At 41.3% G+C, this 14,619-nt stretch overlaps 2 protein-coding genes across 5 annotated transcripts in view; both read left to right on the top strand.

The window, feature by feature from the left end:
* The window catches only part of ppp1r7 (protein phosphatase 1, regulatory (inhibitor) subunit 7), a 7,736-nt gene extending 744 nt beyond the window's left edge, over positions 1-6,992 (top strand). The window contains exons 1-10 of one of the 4 annotated variants that reach the window (XM_019892852.1): positions 1,022-1,285; positions 2,828-2,923; positions 3,062-3,117; positions 4,022-4,087; positions 4,229-4,359; positions 4,838-5,000; positions 5,072-5,188; positions 5,426-5,530; positions 5,653-5,739; positions 6,571-6,992. In XM_019892852.1, the coding sequence (XP_019748411.1) occupies positions 1,246-1,285; positions 2,828-2,923; positions 3,062-3,117; positions 4,022-4,087; positions 4,229-4,359; positions 4,838-5,000; positions 5,072-5,188; positions 5,426-5,530; positions 5,653-5,739; positions 6,571-6,747 (1,038 nt within the window). In that variant the 5' untranslated portion in view covers positions 1,022-1,245 and the 3' untranslated portion in view covers positions 6,748-6,992. The other 3 variants (XM_019892854.1, XM_019892853.1, XM_019892851.1) reach the window with 3 other exon arrangements.
* A 3,065-nt stretch (positions 6,993-10,057) lies between these two features.
* The window catches only part of ubxn7 (UBX domain protein 7), an 11,395-nt gene continuing 6,833 nt past the window's right edge, over positions 10,058-14,619 (top strand). Inside the window, exons 1-4 of the mRNA XM_019892850.1 lie at positions 10,058-10,149; positions 13,272-13,425; positions 13,527-13,591; positions 13,687-13,752. Coding sequence (XP_019748409.1) covers positions 10,080-10,149; positions 13,272-13,425; positions 13,527-13,591; positions 13,687-13,752 — 355 coding nt within the window. The 5' untranslated portion in view covers positions 10,058-10,079. The remainder of the gene's footprint in view (positions 10,150-13,271; positions 13,426-13,526; positions 13,592-13,686; positions 13,753-14,619) is intronic.

The following is a 14,619-nucleotide window of genomic DNA, read 5'->3' as shown; positions in this document are numbered from 1 at the left end:
TCCTCCCTCTCTCGCTCTCTCTCTCTCTCTCTCTCTCTCTCTCTCTCTCTCTCTCTCTCTCTCTCTCTCTCTCTCTCTCTGTCTTAGAACAAACATTGTGCTATCTGAAGTGAGTGTGCGGGTGATTAGAAGTTTTGTATTTTATCATATGAAATTTTCTAAGACACCACACTTTTCGATCTGTGTTGTTTTCTCATTGTTATGTGCGTCATTCAGGAGCGTGGTGGCCATTGAGAGGTTCTGGAAAATTCCCGTACGGCTGGTCCATTCCAGGCTGAAATGGGCATGCAATGGCCATACACGAGCTTAAGCCTTGTATCGGAAGAGCACATGGTAGTCCGGCTGGGCTTGACCATGATAGTACTGTGTCACACAGCCGGGTTTTTTTTCCACTTTAAGGTTTTTTTCCCTACAGGGAAGGTCTATGAGGAGGAAAAAGTTTAATGCATATTAATTCGAAAATACTGTGGCGATTGCTTTGACATTTTCAGAGGTTGAAGTGGGCCTGGGTGGAAATGTGCGTGTGAATTTTGGTGGTGATTGGTCATAGGTTAAGCCACCTGTATCTTTTTACATTAAAGCTCCTGTCCCACTGAGCGGCGAACATTTGCGAAAGTTTGCGAAGTTAGTCAATGTGTTTTCGCCAGGGTTTGTTCAAGGTCACAAATGTTCGCCAAACGGTCACCAGATGTTCACTTGAAGTAGGCCTGTACTTTTCTTCTCATAAGGCGATTTGGAAAATGTTCAAAATTTCCTTGCGACAAGAAAAAACACAAAAATTTTGGGTGAATGTCTGACGAATATTTAGCGAACGTTTGGGACCTTCAATGACCCCTAACGAACCTTGACGTTAACGTACATTCATTTTCTACCTTCGCTAACAGTTGCAAATGTTCACCCCTCATTGGGATAGGGGCTTAATCGTTTTTTGACTGTCCCCGAAAATCTTTGTGTAATTGACACCCATTTAAATGAATTGGGGGGAGGGGGGATGAAAATCCAAAAAGAAATTCTGATGAAACATTCAATATGGCTTTTCTACAAATACCCTGAGGAAGTGATGGTGACTCAAAATATATTAAATGAAGTATAAACAGGGACTTTGCGAATCCGCGGACACCGAGTATGCGAGTATTCACTGTTCAATTCTTTGCATGTAACTGGCGCAACCTTGCGGCGCGCTGTCGTACGTACGTCCCTTGCCTCTGATTGGCTGAGACGTTGCCAGGAGTGTTTACAGGAAACATGGCTTCTCTGTCTGTTGTAGAGCCGCAAGAAATGGAAGGTGAGTAAATCATCTCGGAACGCACTCGTTCCGTCTCCACTCGCAGCCACATTGATTGTCACTTATGACGACGAGCGACTCTTAACTCCACGAATGTATTCGAAGTGTCGTTTACGTGTGTATAACAGATGTACAGCCCACGTTTGCTAGCTAGCGTGCTAACAACAAGGCTCGTTTGGCTGACGTTGTGGGTTTACGCCGAACCCGGACCACGTTGTCCCCGAAAATCCATGTCCGATACTGGCGTGACAAGTCAACACGTACTCGGGAGGTAATGGTGTGGCTGACGTTCTTCTACAAACTGTTTCACACCGCTCAGTATGTATGGCAATTAAACGACGTGAACGGCAGACCGAAAAACAGACTGCTACGGAATGATGGGAGCCCACCCACACTAACGAATCGGTACAGATTGTTGTTGTAAATCTTTTGTAACGTTAAATAAGCAGACTGGCGCTTCTTTAATATAATGTCACTGCTGTCGGTCAATTTACAGTGTGTATAATACAGACTGCGACAAAAGTTAACGGAGGAGGAAGGATGGACAACAACTAGGGCGGTTTGAAGGGAAGGGTGGTTGAAGGTAACTAGCATGCCGCGGAATGAAGGAAGGATGGGAGAGAGCAAGGGGATGGTTTGAAAGAATGCAGACGGAAATAAGGCTTAAAGGATGGTTTGGATGGAGGATAGGAAGGAATTATGCAAGGATATGTGGATGGTAGGAAGAATGGATGAAGGGAATGATGAAGAAATGAACGATGCAACAAGAATGGTTAGAATGGACCTCCGTTTGATATGAAAAGAATGCAGAAGGAATGAATGATTCAAGAATAATATGGATGGAAGGAAACAAGGATTCAAGGATGTTATGGAACGAAAGAGGAAATAATAGGGGAAGAGAGGATGTATGGCAAGGAGGAAGGCGGAAGAAAAGAGGGATTCAAGGATGTATGAAAGGAAGGATGGAAGATGAGAAGGAAGGAGTGAGATGGAAGAATACAAGGATGTGAGAAAGAAAGGATTCTTCCTTTTATGAGGAAAAGAAGGTTGGATGGTTGGATTGTAAAAAAAAAGCAAGGATGAAGACGGAAAGGATGGAAGGGCTTGACCTTGAAAGCCTATTTTGAAACCTTAACCCATCGGTTTAAAACCCTATGCCTGTTTTTTAAAAACCCTCTCCCTGGTTTGAAGCCATGATTTCAAATCCTAAATCCGGATTTTGACCTGGGCATGTGCTGTGATTAAAAAGCATGACATCTAATTTCCACTGAGTAAAAAAAGATGACTATTCTGTGGAATTATGTACCTAACACCTCACAACTTCTTAACCCTATTGCATAAGGCCTGTTGTTAACAATCTTGATGTAAAAATTGACCAGAATTTAAAAGGGAATTAAAAAGGGAACACCTGGTTCACTCTAATGAGTTCTTGTTTCTTACAAGAAATGTAAAATTAATTGTCCAACGTGTTAGCCAACCCTGTTGTTATGTGTGCTGTAAATAAATTTGGATTGCGTTCTATTTTGTGTGCCTGACTTGTAGTGGATCGGAGGGGCGAGTCCGAGGAGTCGGGCGACGACGAGACCAGGAAGAAGAGCATCAATGGCGACATGGATCCAAATCTGCCTCCCGCCACGAGTATGTCATCCCAACCCGTTCGCTCAATCGGAACAGCAATCACAAGTGATGTTTCTGGTCCTGTAATGCAGGAATGATTGGATGTTAAAGCAAAGGTCTTCTCTCACTTCTGTTATGTTATGATTTCACTTCACCTAGGTAAAGAAGAGTCACCCGTTGACATGGACACCATCACCTTGGACCCGGAGGAGGAGGTGAGAGGAAGCTGTTTAACATATTATCTCTGTCAGGCAAATATTTCCTCTGACATTATTTGCCCATATTCACTTTGTTTTCATAAATCATTACTTTTGGTTTGTTGGGACTCACCAATGCTCTTGATTTAAAAAAAATGTCATTTTGAGTGTGTTATTTTTACAAATTATTAACTAATTCCAAGTGTTGGAATTAGCTTGATCTTTTTAACAATGCAATGTTGACAAAAAATATGCAATATGTTTTTTTTTAAGTTTTGGAGATGCAAAGATATCACTCCATGGCAGCAATGCGATTAAACAAGAATCAGAATTTCTCATAACTGATCACTGAATCATTTCTCAACTCAACTCAACTCCACTGTATTTATAGAGCACTTTAAAACAACCACGGCTGTATACAAAGTGCTGTACATGGAGCAAATATTATTTATACAACAATAAACAATAAAACAGTGAATGAATAATGAAGACAGTAGAAAACACAAAAACTAAGATCAAGTCTGAGTCATGCTGAGTCATTTGTTAAAAAAATAAAAGATTGTGTTAAATGTTGGGGCATTCAAATTTAACACAAGCTGTCATTCTGGGATTGGTGGTCCACCTCGCTCCCTTTTTTTTCATATTTAGAATCATTTCCTCCCTAAGAATGAAAATTTAAAAAGATCCCAATAATCAGACCTTTATCTCTGCAATGTTTTGGGTTATATTTGAACATTTTTAACCATTTCAAAATATGGTAACCTCTGTAAAATTTTATGTAAACACAAATGTCTAGTCATCATTCTGATGATGATTAAACTTTTAGTTAAACTAAACTAGTTGGACTTTTGTGAAGATTTTCACTTCCACCTCTGTATGAAATGACCTGACTGTTTGTTTGTTCATTTATTTATTTACACAGGATGTTGACCTAGTTCACTGCCGTATTGGAAAAATTGAAGGACTGGGAGTGCTACAGAAAGCAAAAGTAAGTCCATGATATATTCAGCAATTGTTGTCAAAAAATTTTGTATCACTGAATTTTCAGTTTTTATTTTCCTCTTCAAAATCAAAGAAATACTCTCAAAACTGCAGTATTGTCAATCCTTTCTGCTCTTTGTCCACACAGACCCTTTCCTTACGACAGAATCTGATCAAAAAAATTGAAAATCTCGACAGTTTGAGCTCACTGCGGGAACTCGATTTGTATGACAATCAAATCCGCAAGTTGGAGAACCTGAACAAGCTCACGCAGTTGGAGTAAGTATAGATTTTAATGATATACAGTGAACCCCTGAATATTTGCAAATTTGCCTTGTAAGAAAGAGGATTTTCTGTCTGGGGCGGCGGACCGATCCTCACCTATTCATTGTTTTTGCGCTCAGGTCAAAGCCATGTTTAATATCAAAATATTACTTTGGCAACACCTAGGGGCCAAGTAATTGTGTGGAAACAAGGAAAGGATTAATCAGCCCATAGCCTTGTCTAATATAAAAAAAAGTGCTTCATCATAGTCTGCTTGCCTAAAGCTAAAACACAATTCAAAATGCCATAGGCAGGCTAACAGAACTAGCATCAATGATGCAATAGTTTAAAAAAATGGACAGTTAAACATACATTTTTGTGACATGCTTAGACAGACCATATAACAAAACTCATGGTGATCCCTGTGAAAAACGATTAATCTTTTTTTTTTGGGTTTTTTTTTTTTTTTTTTTTTTTTTTGGGTCAACCACAGGCAGCTCGACGTGTCCTTCAACGTTCTGAGGAAGGTAGAAGGTTTGGAGCAGCTGACTCGGCTGAAGAAAGTTTTTTTGCTTCACAACAAAATCGGCAACATCGCCAACCTGGGCCACCTCCCCTGTCTGGAAATGCTAGAGCTGGGCTCCAATCGCATTCGCGTATGTTTGTCGTCACGCTTGCAAATGTGTTAATCAAGTCATTAGTCATGATCCTTTCTTTGTGTCCCCAGGTCATAGAGAACCTGGATACCCTCACGTCTTTGCAAAGCTTATTCCTCGGCACCAATAAAATCACCAAGCTGCAGAATATGGACAGTTTACACAGCCTGACTGTGTTAAGCATTCAGGTACCCAGCACTGACATGAAAGCAAGGGTTCACACATTTTGGGCCCAGGGACCATTTACAGGGAGACATTTTTCGAATGCTCATGGCAATTAATTTGAAATCCCACGGGAAACAGTTATGTGTATATTTTTAGATTTAGTTGAATTCAATATTTCAGCTAACCCAGAGATGGATAGAGCAGCCAAAAGTTGTATTCAAGTAACTCCTTCCTTCCAACTTCTTTGTGTTTACTTTCAGAGTAATCGGATTACTAAAATGGAGGGTTTACAGAACCTGGTCAGCCTGCGAGAGCTCTACCTGAGCCACAATGGCATTGAGGTCATTGAGGGCTTGGAAAACAATGTGAGTCAAGCAAAAACCTGTCCATTGTGCGCTCTGCTGGCTGTGAGAATTCACAACAGCAACAACAGCAGCTGCATGATGTTTTCTGTATCAGCCCAGCATGGCTCTCTCTCTCCCATCAGAAAAAGCTGACAACTCTGGACATCGCAGCCAACAGAGTGAAGAAGATCGAGAACATCAGCCATCTAACAGAGCTACAGGAGTTCTGGGTATGACTCAAGTATTTCATGTTTTTGTTTTTAAAATGTCCTCTGAACGCTCCTGCCATTTATTTCTCTTTGCTGACCATGGCTTGTGCTGTGAGATATCCATGCATCCATTATTTTCCAGTCTGCTTTATCCTCATGAGTGTCGCGGGCATGCTGGAGCCTATCCCAGCTGTCCTCAGGCAGTGGGCGTGGGACACCCTCAACTGGTTGCCAGCCAATCACAGGGCACACATTGAGTAACAACCATTCGCACTCACAGTCACGCCGAACGACAATTTAGAGTGTGCATTAAGTGCAAGAACTTATTTTGTCCATTGCCGCCCCCCCCCACACACACAAATCAATTCAGAATTTTTATATGACTGAGGTACTATGTTTGTGCTGGATATCATTCCAAATCCGCAAACAATTAAGCCTTACTGACTTTGTAGTATAAGTCAGTACAAAACCCAGTGTAAGTGCAACATGTCTGCCATCTTGTGGTGATAGTACAATTTAAAACTACAGTCGACCCTGCATATTCACAGTTGGTGACCTATACATTTGCATATTTGCAAATATATATATTTTTTAAACGTCCAGACCCACTCTAGAAGCTAATTAAAACTACCTGAATTTACAATGTCAAAATGAAATAAAGACTACAATAGAAAAATACCAACTGTTATTACCTTGTTGCTCTTTAGTCTGGATGTGTCTTGTAATTGGGTGGTGACCAGTACAGAACGTTTTCCACCTCTCACCCCAAGTCAGCTCTGATGGGGCTCCCACCTTAATAAACAAAGAGCACCAAAAAATAATGTCCTAAACGAGTGCTGTGACTCCCCTCAGATGAACGACAACCAGATCGACAACTGGTCGGATCTGGACGAGCTGAAGAATGCCAAATCCCTGGAGACTGTCTACCTGGAGAGAAACCCCCTGCAGAAGGACCCACAGTATCGGCGAAAGATCATGCTGGCTCTGCCTAGCGTGCGCCAGATCGACGCCACCTTCATCCGCTTTTAAACATGCAGTACGGTATAATGCCGTCCACTTCAGTGTTGCAGCCTCCCCCCACCACCCCACACACACACACACACACACACCTCCCACCTGCCACACCTCCAGCCGTCACTCACCGAATCCTCCTTTTTCCATACACATAATATAGAGTGCAACGTGAAAGTCACCCACGTCTGCACTCATCTGCAACTCCATCCGTGAGTTGGAAACGTATTTATTTATGCCGCTGGAAATTAACTGTGAAGTAATTTCAAATGCATCACTTTCCTATTATTGATCGTGCAACCAACAACATATTTGTCACATTTCGAAAGATCTAAAAGGGAAGAGGGAACACTCACAAAAACAGTGCTACCTTGACTTAAGATAATAAAACCTTTAATAGTCTCACAATGGAGATATTCCCACTTCACAGCAGCAAAGTTATGAGAGGAAGAAGTAGAAGAACAAAATAAATAGGAGCTGCTGGAAAGGCAGCCACTCTCGTGGCGCCATCTTGAAGTCAAAACAGCACAACAAAACACAAGAGACAGACAGCCATGCAATCTGAATCACTTTTCCTGCATGTACTTTGTTGTTTGAAGCAGTTATAGATGAAAGAGGAGAGGATCAAAGTGTCCTCTCACCAGTGGATCAGAGAGTGTCATGCTGAAAATGTGCACACGTCTGCTACAAGCTAAGTTTCGAAAGCCAACACGAAGCTGTAGCGTCCATTGACGAAAAGAGATTGGCTCACATCTCCTGTCCCACGTAATCCACTTCAACTCCAAAGCCGTGACTCCTAGTTCCACATCCGCATCGGCGTTCTGCGCTGACGCTCCTTTCTTCTCATCGTCGGCTCCTCAAGCCTTGACCTACAAGCCACTTGACCTACCTTGACCGTTATCACTTTGACCTGATATACACAAAGACAATCAGGCCGTTATTATCCAGATTTTAGCCCCTTCTCGACCAAGGACGTCAAGTACTAGACTATCTTATATCTTATTAGATAGTAGATAGTAAGATTATCATTTCATCTCAATGTGTTAAGCGTGCATTTGTCCCTATAATAGTGTCTACAATATTGTCTTAAATATTAAACATTTTCAGTTGGTTGCGGTAAATAAAATAAAATGCCACCTGACCAATGTCATCTTTGGAATGAAAGTGGGCTTCCAGATGAACCGAAATATTTTCTAAAGCAAGTCTTATTTGCCATCATGGCTCCCTTTGGTCCTCTTTGGAAACACTTGGGTAACATCGGCCCATATCCCGAAGTGTCTATTTTTTGTTTTGCTTTGTTTTTTGTTTTCGTTCGTTTTTCTTTTTGGTTACAAGTGAGCTTCAAATATGCTGCCACTGGAGTGAAGGGAAAAGAAAACAAACAAACAAAAGCAATTAAGGTACTGTAATTCTGTGTCATGTGGGCAAGGAAAGCTGCTGTCGGCCGCAACCCAGATGTTCATCTACAGGCTCACTGACTCAAGCTTGTGATGTAATTCAATAGGCTAAGCCCATCAAAGGCACACATTCAACTCTTATTAAAATGATGTATAAAAAAATCATACTTGGTGGCTGCTGAATTCATGACTATTCATTTCAATGAGGAATGCTGATTTGACATGAGTAAACGTGAACAAATTTAAGTTATAAGTCAAGGTAGCACTGCACTACAAGCTGGGCCAAAAGTAGGTATGCACTTTGAAAGTGATGAAAATACAGAAAACAGTTTTATTACATTCATTTTTTTTCTGTGACATCTTTTCTGACCGCCTTCCTTGAGAGTTGCTCTTTATTCTTACATCCTGTCTCCTTTCTGTTGCTTAAACCAGCTTTTCTGCCTTTTTTTCCCTGACATCTCTGACCGCAGTCCGACCTTTCTTCCCCTCAGACAAAGGCATCATTTTCTTCTTTCCATAAACCTTCCTTCCATCATGCCTGTTTTTCATTCATGCATCATTATTACCTTCCTTCACATGCTTTTCGGCCCTCGCTCCCTTCCTATAGTCTCAGATATGCTTCCTCACTTGGTCACTCCCATCATTACTACTTTGCTGCCTTCCTCTCTTTGGCACCTGTCCAATAATATTTTAGAATTTACGTTCTTTTTTTTCTGGCTCAATTTATTTTAAATTTGTGGTACCTTTTACATTTTTTAAACAAAAAAAACCATTTTCATTTAATAAGAGTATTCCTACTTTTTGCCCGCCTTGTATATCCCGTATTTGAGCTTATTGAAAACACTCCCAAAGTAGGCATTAAACCTTTAAATCGGAAGATGCATCTTTTCAAACTTAATTGCAAGTTTCATGTGTATGTTTTTAAAATAATTTATAGCAAAACGCGCCGAATGTCCCCCAGTCTTGTCTCGTCCATCTTACGACTGAGTGACACCTCTGTCGTCAAATAAAGCTTACAAGAATGTAACATCTGTGTCCGTCTAGGATGGTAAATAATCATTTTTTATTTTTGTTTTAGTGTGCGTGTAATACTGATGACAGCTTTGTTTCTTTTGCTTGTTCCATTGTCAGATTTGTTTGGAGTGCTTCACAAAGGTTTTTACTGGTTTACCTCGACCTATGAGACGGGATGACAGTTTATAGATGCTGCAGTGACACATTCTGTATTATTTATTGACAGTTGCACTCAACACCAAAAAAAAAAAAAAAAATAACAAGCTGAGGGGCTGTTTGTGTGGTGATCTCTTGTAAAAGTGAGAGCACTTGATTTGATCCATGTATACCTTCAAAGAAATAATGAGTTGATTTTGTTTTTTTAATGGAGTTAAGAAGTTATACACCTTGTAGATATTATTTTACACTTGGTTTTAAGGAAATACAATGACAAATAATGGCGTGAAAGAGTGTTTTGCCGTGACCTGAAGTGGTTCGAATCAAGTGATCTTAAATTGTCACTGAAACAGTAAACTGATATACTATTTGTTGTTTAAATAATCTACATCACAGGGTTTTTGGACTTGAAATGGAATGTATTATGCAAACAACAATAAATGTATAGTACTACTACTTATTAAAGTTTTGCTTTTCATTTGTGACTTTTGACAGTGGTAGAAAGCACAGAAAATTCATTATTGTACTTAAGTAGATTTTTCAAGGATCTATACTTTAGAGGAGTGTTCATTTTTCTGACAACTTCTACTTGAACTCCCCGCGTTTCAAAAGAATTATCGACTTTTTACTCTGAAACTGGTGTGGTTACTTTTTCCGTAAAAGACTACAACTCCCACAATGCACCGTTTGCGTAAGGCGACGTCGCCGCCACTCGTGTCAGGCCGAGGGGGGAAAGTGTCGCTGCGCATGCGCGTCATTTATGTTGTTGTTTGTGGCGGTAAGATGGCGGCGCTCGGAGACACCTCGGCTCCGGGGGTGAACGGGTTAATACAACAATTCACAGCAATAACAGGTAAAAACCACAGTTGGTTTCCAGCCTAATTCGAGGGATAACGTGTGGGAACGTGCAGGAACGGCTCCCCGTGTCGGGACCGACCAGGAAATGCGTGCGCACTTGTAAGCAGGGACGTTCAATGTGGCTGGTGCCCCTCCGCTGTCAGTGGGGGGAAAAAAAGCACAGCCCGTGTTAACTGGCCAACTCCACTAAAAGACTCTCCACTCGTGAATGGGTGCGAAACGTAAAGCTCTACAACATCAACTTAACCTCTCCTCTGTAGTGGTTAGTGGCGATCACCACAAGTTACATATTGTGAGCCCGTAGCTGTTTTTTATACCACTTTTAGACACTGCCTGTCGTGCGTAATTGCAGAATGGAGGTTTGCCTTCCTTCATCATCACCGCCTTTTGCTACTACTTGTCATCTCTTTAAAAAACGTGACTGGCGTTAAAACACCATGCGTCTTGGTGTAGTTTTTAACCTGCACATTAGAGAACCGCACGCCCCACAAACCGTTGCTCGTGTGCAGGCGATCAAAAAGTAGAGAGAATGTAAAGTTTATTAGTTTGTTTGATAGGCTACCGCTCCACCATGTTGGAAGACTGGAAGGCGCATGCGCAGTAAGGGACGGAAGCCTGAAAGCGCTCCCGTGCAGGAAATGCTAAAACTTAAACAAAACTGAAACAAACTACGCAGCGAGAACAGTAAAATACTTTTTGTTTCGTGTAAATGCTTGGTAACTTACTACGTACTACTGCCATACTAGGAAAACAAGTTAGGGATCACATTATAACTTGATGAATTTCACATTTTAACCTGATACATGTCAAGTTTCACCGTAAAAAGTTATGTTATCAAAACGTTATACACTCAATTTTCACAGTCGCATTCGGCGAAACGTTGCAATTCCTTCCAGTTTAAGTTGCTGGCCTGTGTGGGCATGGGCGCTGGGGGACTTGAGGGGGGGGAAGGGACAGGAGAGCGGCTTGATGCATCAAATGAATAATAAGAAGCATCCACAGGCTTCTTTTGGGAGTTTCTCTAAGGCACTTCTCAAAGGGCAATCCTTTGCAGCGGTTTCGATGTATGTGCTCGTGTCCGTGTGCATGCAAGAAGGGCTGTGCAAGGTGGGATCCAGAAACGCAAGACGGCTATCTCTTCTGGAAGAACTCTACCGATTCATGTAGGTTTGTTTATCTTCGAGTAAGCGAGCGGGATGTGCTTGAAAAGGGCTTGAAACAGAACTGAACATCTTTTGTTGTGGGCTGGAGCATTAAAGTGCAATTGACTCAAGGTTAAAAAGAAAGCTTTGTCACACGGTTAGGGCTCGTCGGTTCTGACCGTTTTCTCTTTGTCTTTAGCTAGATTTGTAACGTGCAGAGTCAAGTGCTTTTGCCTTTTGTCAGCAAACGAAACTTTGCATCTGTAACTTTTCACCAAAAGCCAAGACATACTGTGTGTTGTGTTAACTGGGCCTCGACTTTTTGACTGGCATGTTATTTTCTGTTTGTTTGTTTTGGAATCAGATCTTCTGTGCATTGCCTTCCTACCTAGATATAACTTGTGTTAGATGGGATATAAAATGGCGTCCACCAGAGCTTTTATTTTTTGTGCTGCTCATCTGGAACTTTTGAGGCAGTTGGAAAATGACTCTTCTTCTTTTGTGTATTCTGTGTGGCACTGCAGTCAGTGAGCCGCTGTTGTGATACAATGTGATTGTTGTGCTTTGGAAAACAATGGCCACGACGAGTACATCCGGTTGTGTTCATGTACTTGACGTCATTGTGATGATGATGATTCTGATACTGGTGATGATATTGTTAGTGTACTTTTATGGCCCCCCCCCCCCCACCACCACCACCACCACCACCACCACCTTCATGATCAGTGCACTTTGTGTGTCCCCCATCCACTTTCACAGCGTAAATCAGTGCGCTTATTTTAAGTTAAAATGCACACCACTACCCACAAGCGTGAACAGATGGTGAGTTTTGAGCTCAAAAGAACAGGTGGTTCGCTTCAATTTATGATTACAGTGGCCGGTGCTGTCTGGCCAGACATTTAAACAACTAACTTTAAACACAATACATGTCTTAGGGAGGAAGAAACTGTTTTTTCTAATGCAGAGGTCAAATTTACCACACTATTTGGTGACATTTATCACGTTATAACAAGACACTGGGCTTTTTTTCTGGTGTGGCAGCACCAATAAAAATCGGTAGTACCTTAGGTATGAGTAGGGTTTGTCTGATTTAATCCACCATGAATACTCTTCAATATCAAAATATATCAACAAACACCTGGACCACATACGTTTTCTGGATCAATTCTCTATTTTTATCTCATAACATGCCAAAGACATAAAAACGTTTTAATAAAATACACTATTCTCGCCAGAGATGCTTCTTGTTTAATGTATCTATGTGTCGTGTTCATCACAATGTGTTTTGGAAGGCGAACTTGACTTACGATGGGCACCCAATTACAGGATGAAGAAATGATGACATAATCGAGGGCCAGTGCCTTGGCCCTATAAGGACCAATTTGAAATCTGGTTAAAGAAACAGTCCTTTGATACCAGCATTACTCAATATCTGAGTGACCTGAGTTACTATTTTTTAAATGATTTTACTTTTTTATTTTTTGTGAGAGACGTAACGAAAGTTTATCGTTCGGAAAGCTAAGTTGGCTGTTGTTACGACAGCTTACTGAACCTTTATGACTCTTCTTCATTTATGTCCAGCTATATGTATGTCTGTCTGTGTGTATGTATGTATTATGCTGTTACCTGCTGGCCAAGGCAACAATACCAGAAGGAGCTGCACAAATAAGCATAAACTCATGATGCACAGTTTAATCATTCTCATTCTATAGTTAAATTATCCAGTGGTGATGTTGTGTAAGAGCTGGTTGTCTGGCTCAAGGCTTGGCTCACTCCATTCGACAGATCCGCCCCCGAAACAAGCTGATTCCACCATGGCAAAAAAAAAAAGCTCTCAAAACAGCTATAATTCACAGTCTTTTGGTTATTTGAACAAAAGTAAGCAATAGACGTGTTATTAAGACACCTGCAATGCAGATTGAAATGTTGTCATTGTTTAAAAATGCATATTATGTCCCTTTTAATACTCCACTAGGGGCTACAGAGAGTGTCGGGAAGCATATGTTGGAAGCATGCAACAACAATTTGGAAATGGCAGTGACCATGTTTCTGGATGGAGGCGTGGTGGCTGAGGAACCCAGCACGAGTTCCAGTTCGGCAGCGTCCAGCAGCAGAGTTCCGCCTTCAGAGTCAGTGCTCAACCTCTGGCTATTTATTTCTTCCTCTGAGTGACGCTCTCTGTGATCAGATGCTCAGTGTTTTTTGTGGGGGTGTTTTTGTGTGGTCACAGCGAGGTACGAGCGCCAATTCCCCAGAAGCAGGACATACTTGTGGAGCCGGAGCCACTTTTTGGAGGTACTTAATTTTAAATTTTTTTATTTTTAATCACATCTTTCTTGCAAGCACTCTTTGGAGCCCTGTAAATTTTGTTGTGTCTTGTAACCTTTCAGTGCCAAAGCGAAGGAGACCGGCCCGATCCATATTCGATGGCTTTAGAGACTTCCAAACAGAAACGAGTGAGTCATCTTGGGGGCTGAAAGGATTTATAGAATAACTTAATAATTCGATCAAGGATAGAAAAGCCACCGGTGCGCTTTCAATCATTTTATTGAACAAGTGGTAAGAAAATAAACACATAATAAGCACATTAAGACACAAGCCGCCACAAGTGACACCCAGGCAACATCCACACTGGCTAGTGCTTAGCCAGTTAAAAGCCAGCTGCTAACCTAAGCTTAAAACAGCCAACACTCCACACTCATTTGCTGGCTCTCATGTCACTCACAAGCCGAGACCCTCACCTTTTTTTAGCCATGCACACTCAAAGCAACAAATATTATATTGTGGAATTTGGAATGGAACGGAATTGAAAAAAATTAAAATACTCAATATGTAGTCACATGCGCATTTTGCTTTAAATAATGCAAAAACTATTTTTATCTGATTGATCAGTAGAATAGTTAATTTCATAATGGTTACCTACATTGGAATCTATGTATACTAGGGTGGTCCATTTTGGAAAAGTTTGTCGGATTCGTCGGGCCGGGTCGGAAATCTTGTCGATACTATGACACAAGGATGTGTGCAAAATTTTATTCCGATCGGATAATTTTATCCCGTCCCGCAGAGCGACCAAAGTTTCTCCTATGGAAAGAATGTTACGGGGCTGAATGGTAGTACGGTTTCTCCCGTACAGTAAGGATTTTGTTTTGCTCAGTTCGCACTTGCAATAATTCAAAGACGGAAGACAGGAACGCATGTATTGCAAAAAAGGCAACCGTGGTTATCCTTCAACACTGGTGAGATTGTTGGTCCATGTTAACTGGTCCATCTGTCTATCTGTCCATCTGTCTATAATGTCCATCAACACTAGTGACACTGTT

This window comes from Hippocampus comes, unplaced genomic scaffold (genome assembly GCF_001891065.2).
Source record: "Hippocampus comes isolate QL1 unplaced genomic scaffold, H_comes_QL1_v1.1 scaffold255, whole genome shotgun sequence".
Classification (NCBI taxonomy): Eukaryota; Metazoa; Chordata; class Actinopteri; order Syngnathiformes; family Syngnathidae; genus Hippocampus; species Hippocampus comes.
This window is presented reverse-complemented; position numbering and strand designations above follow the sequence as displayed.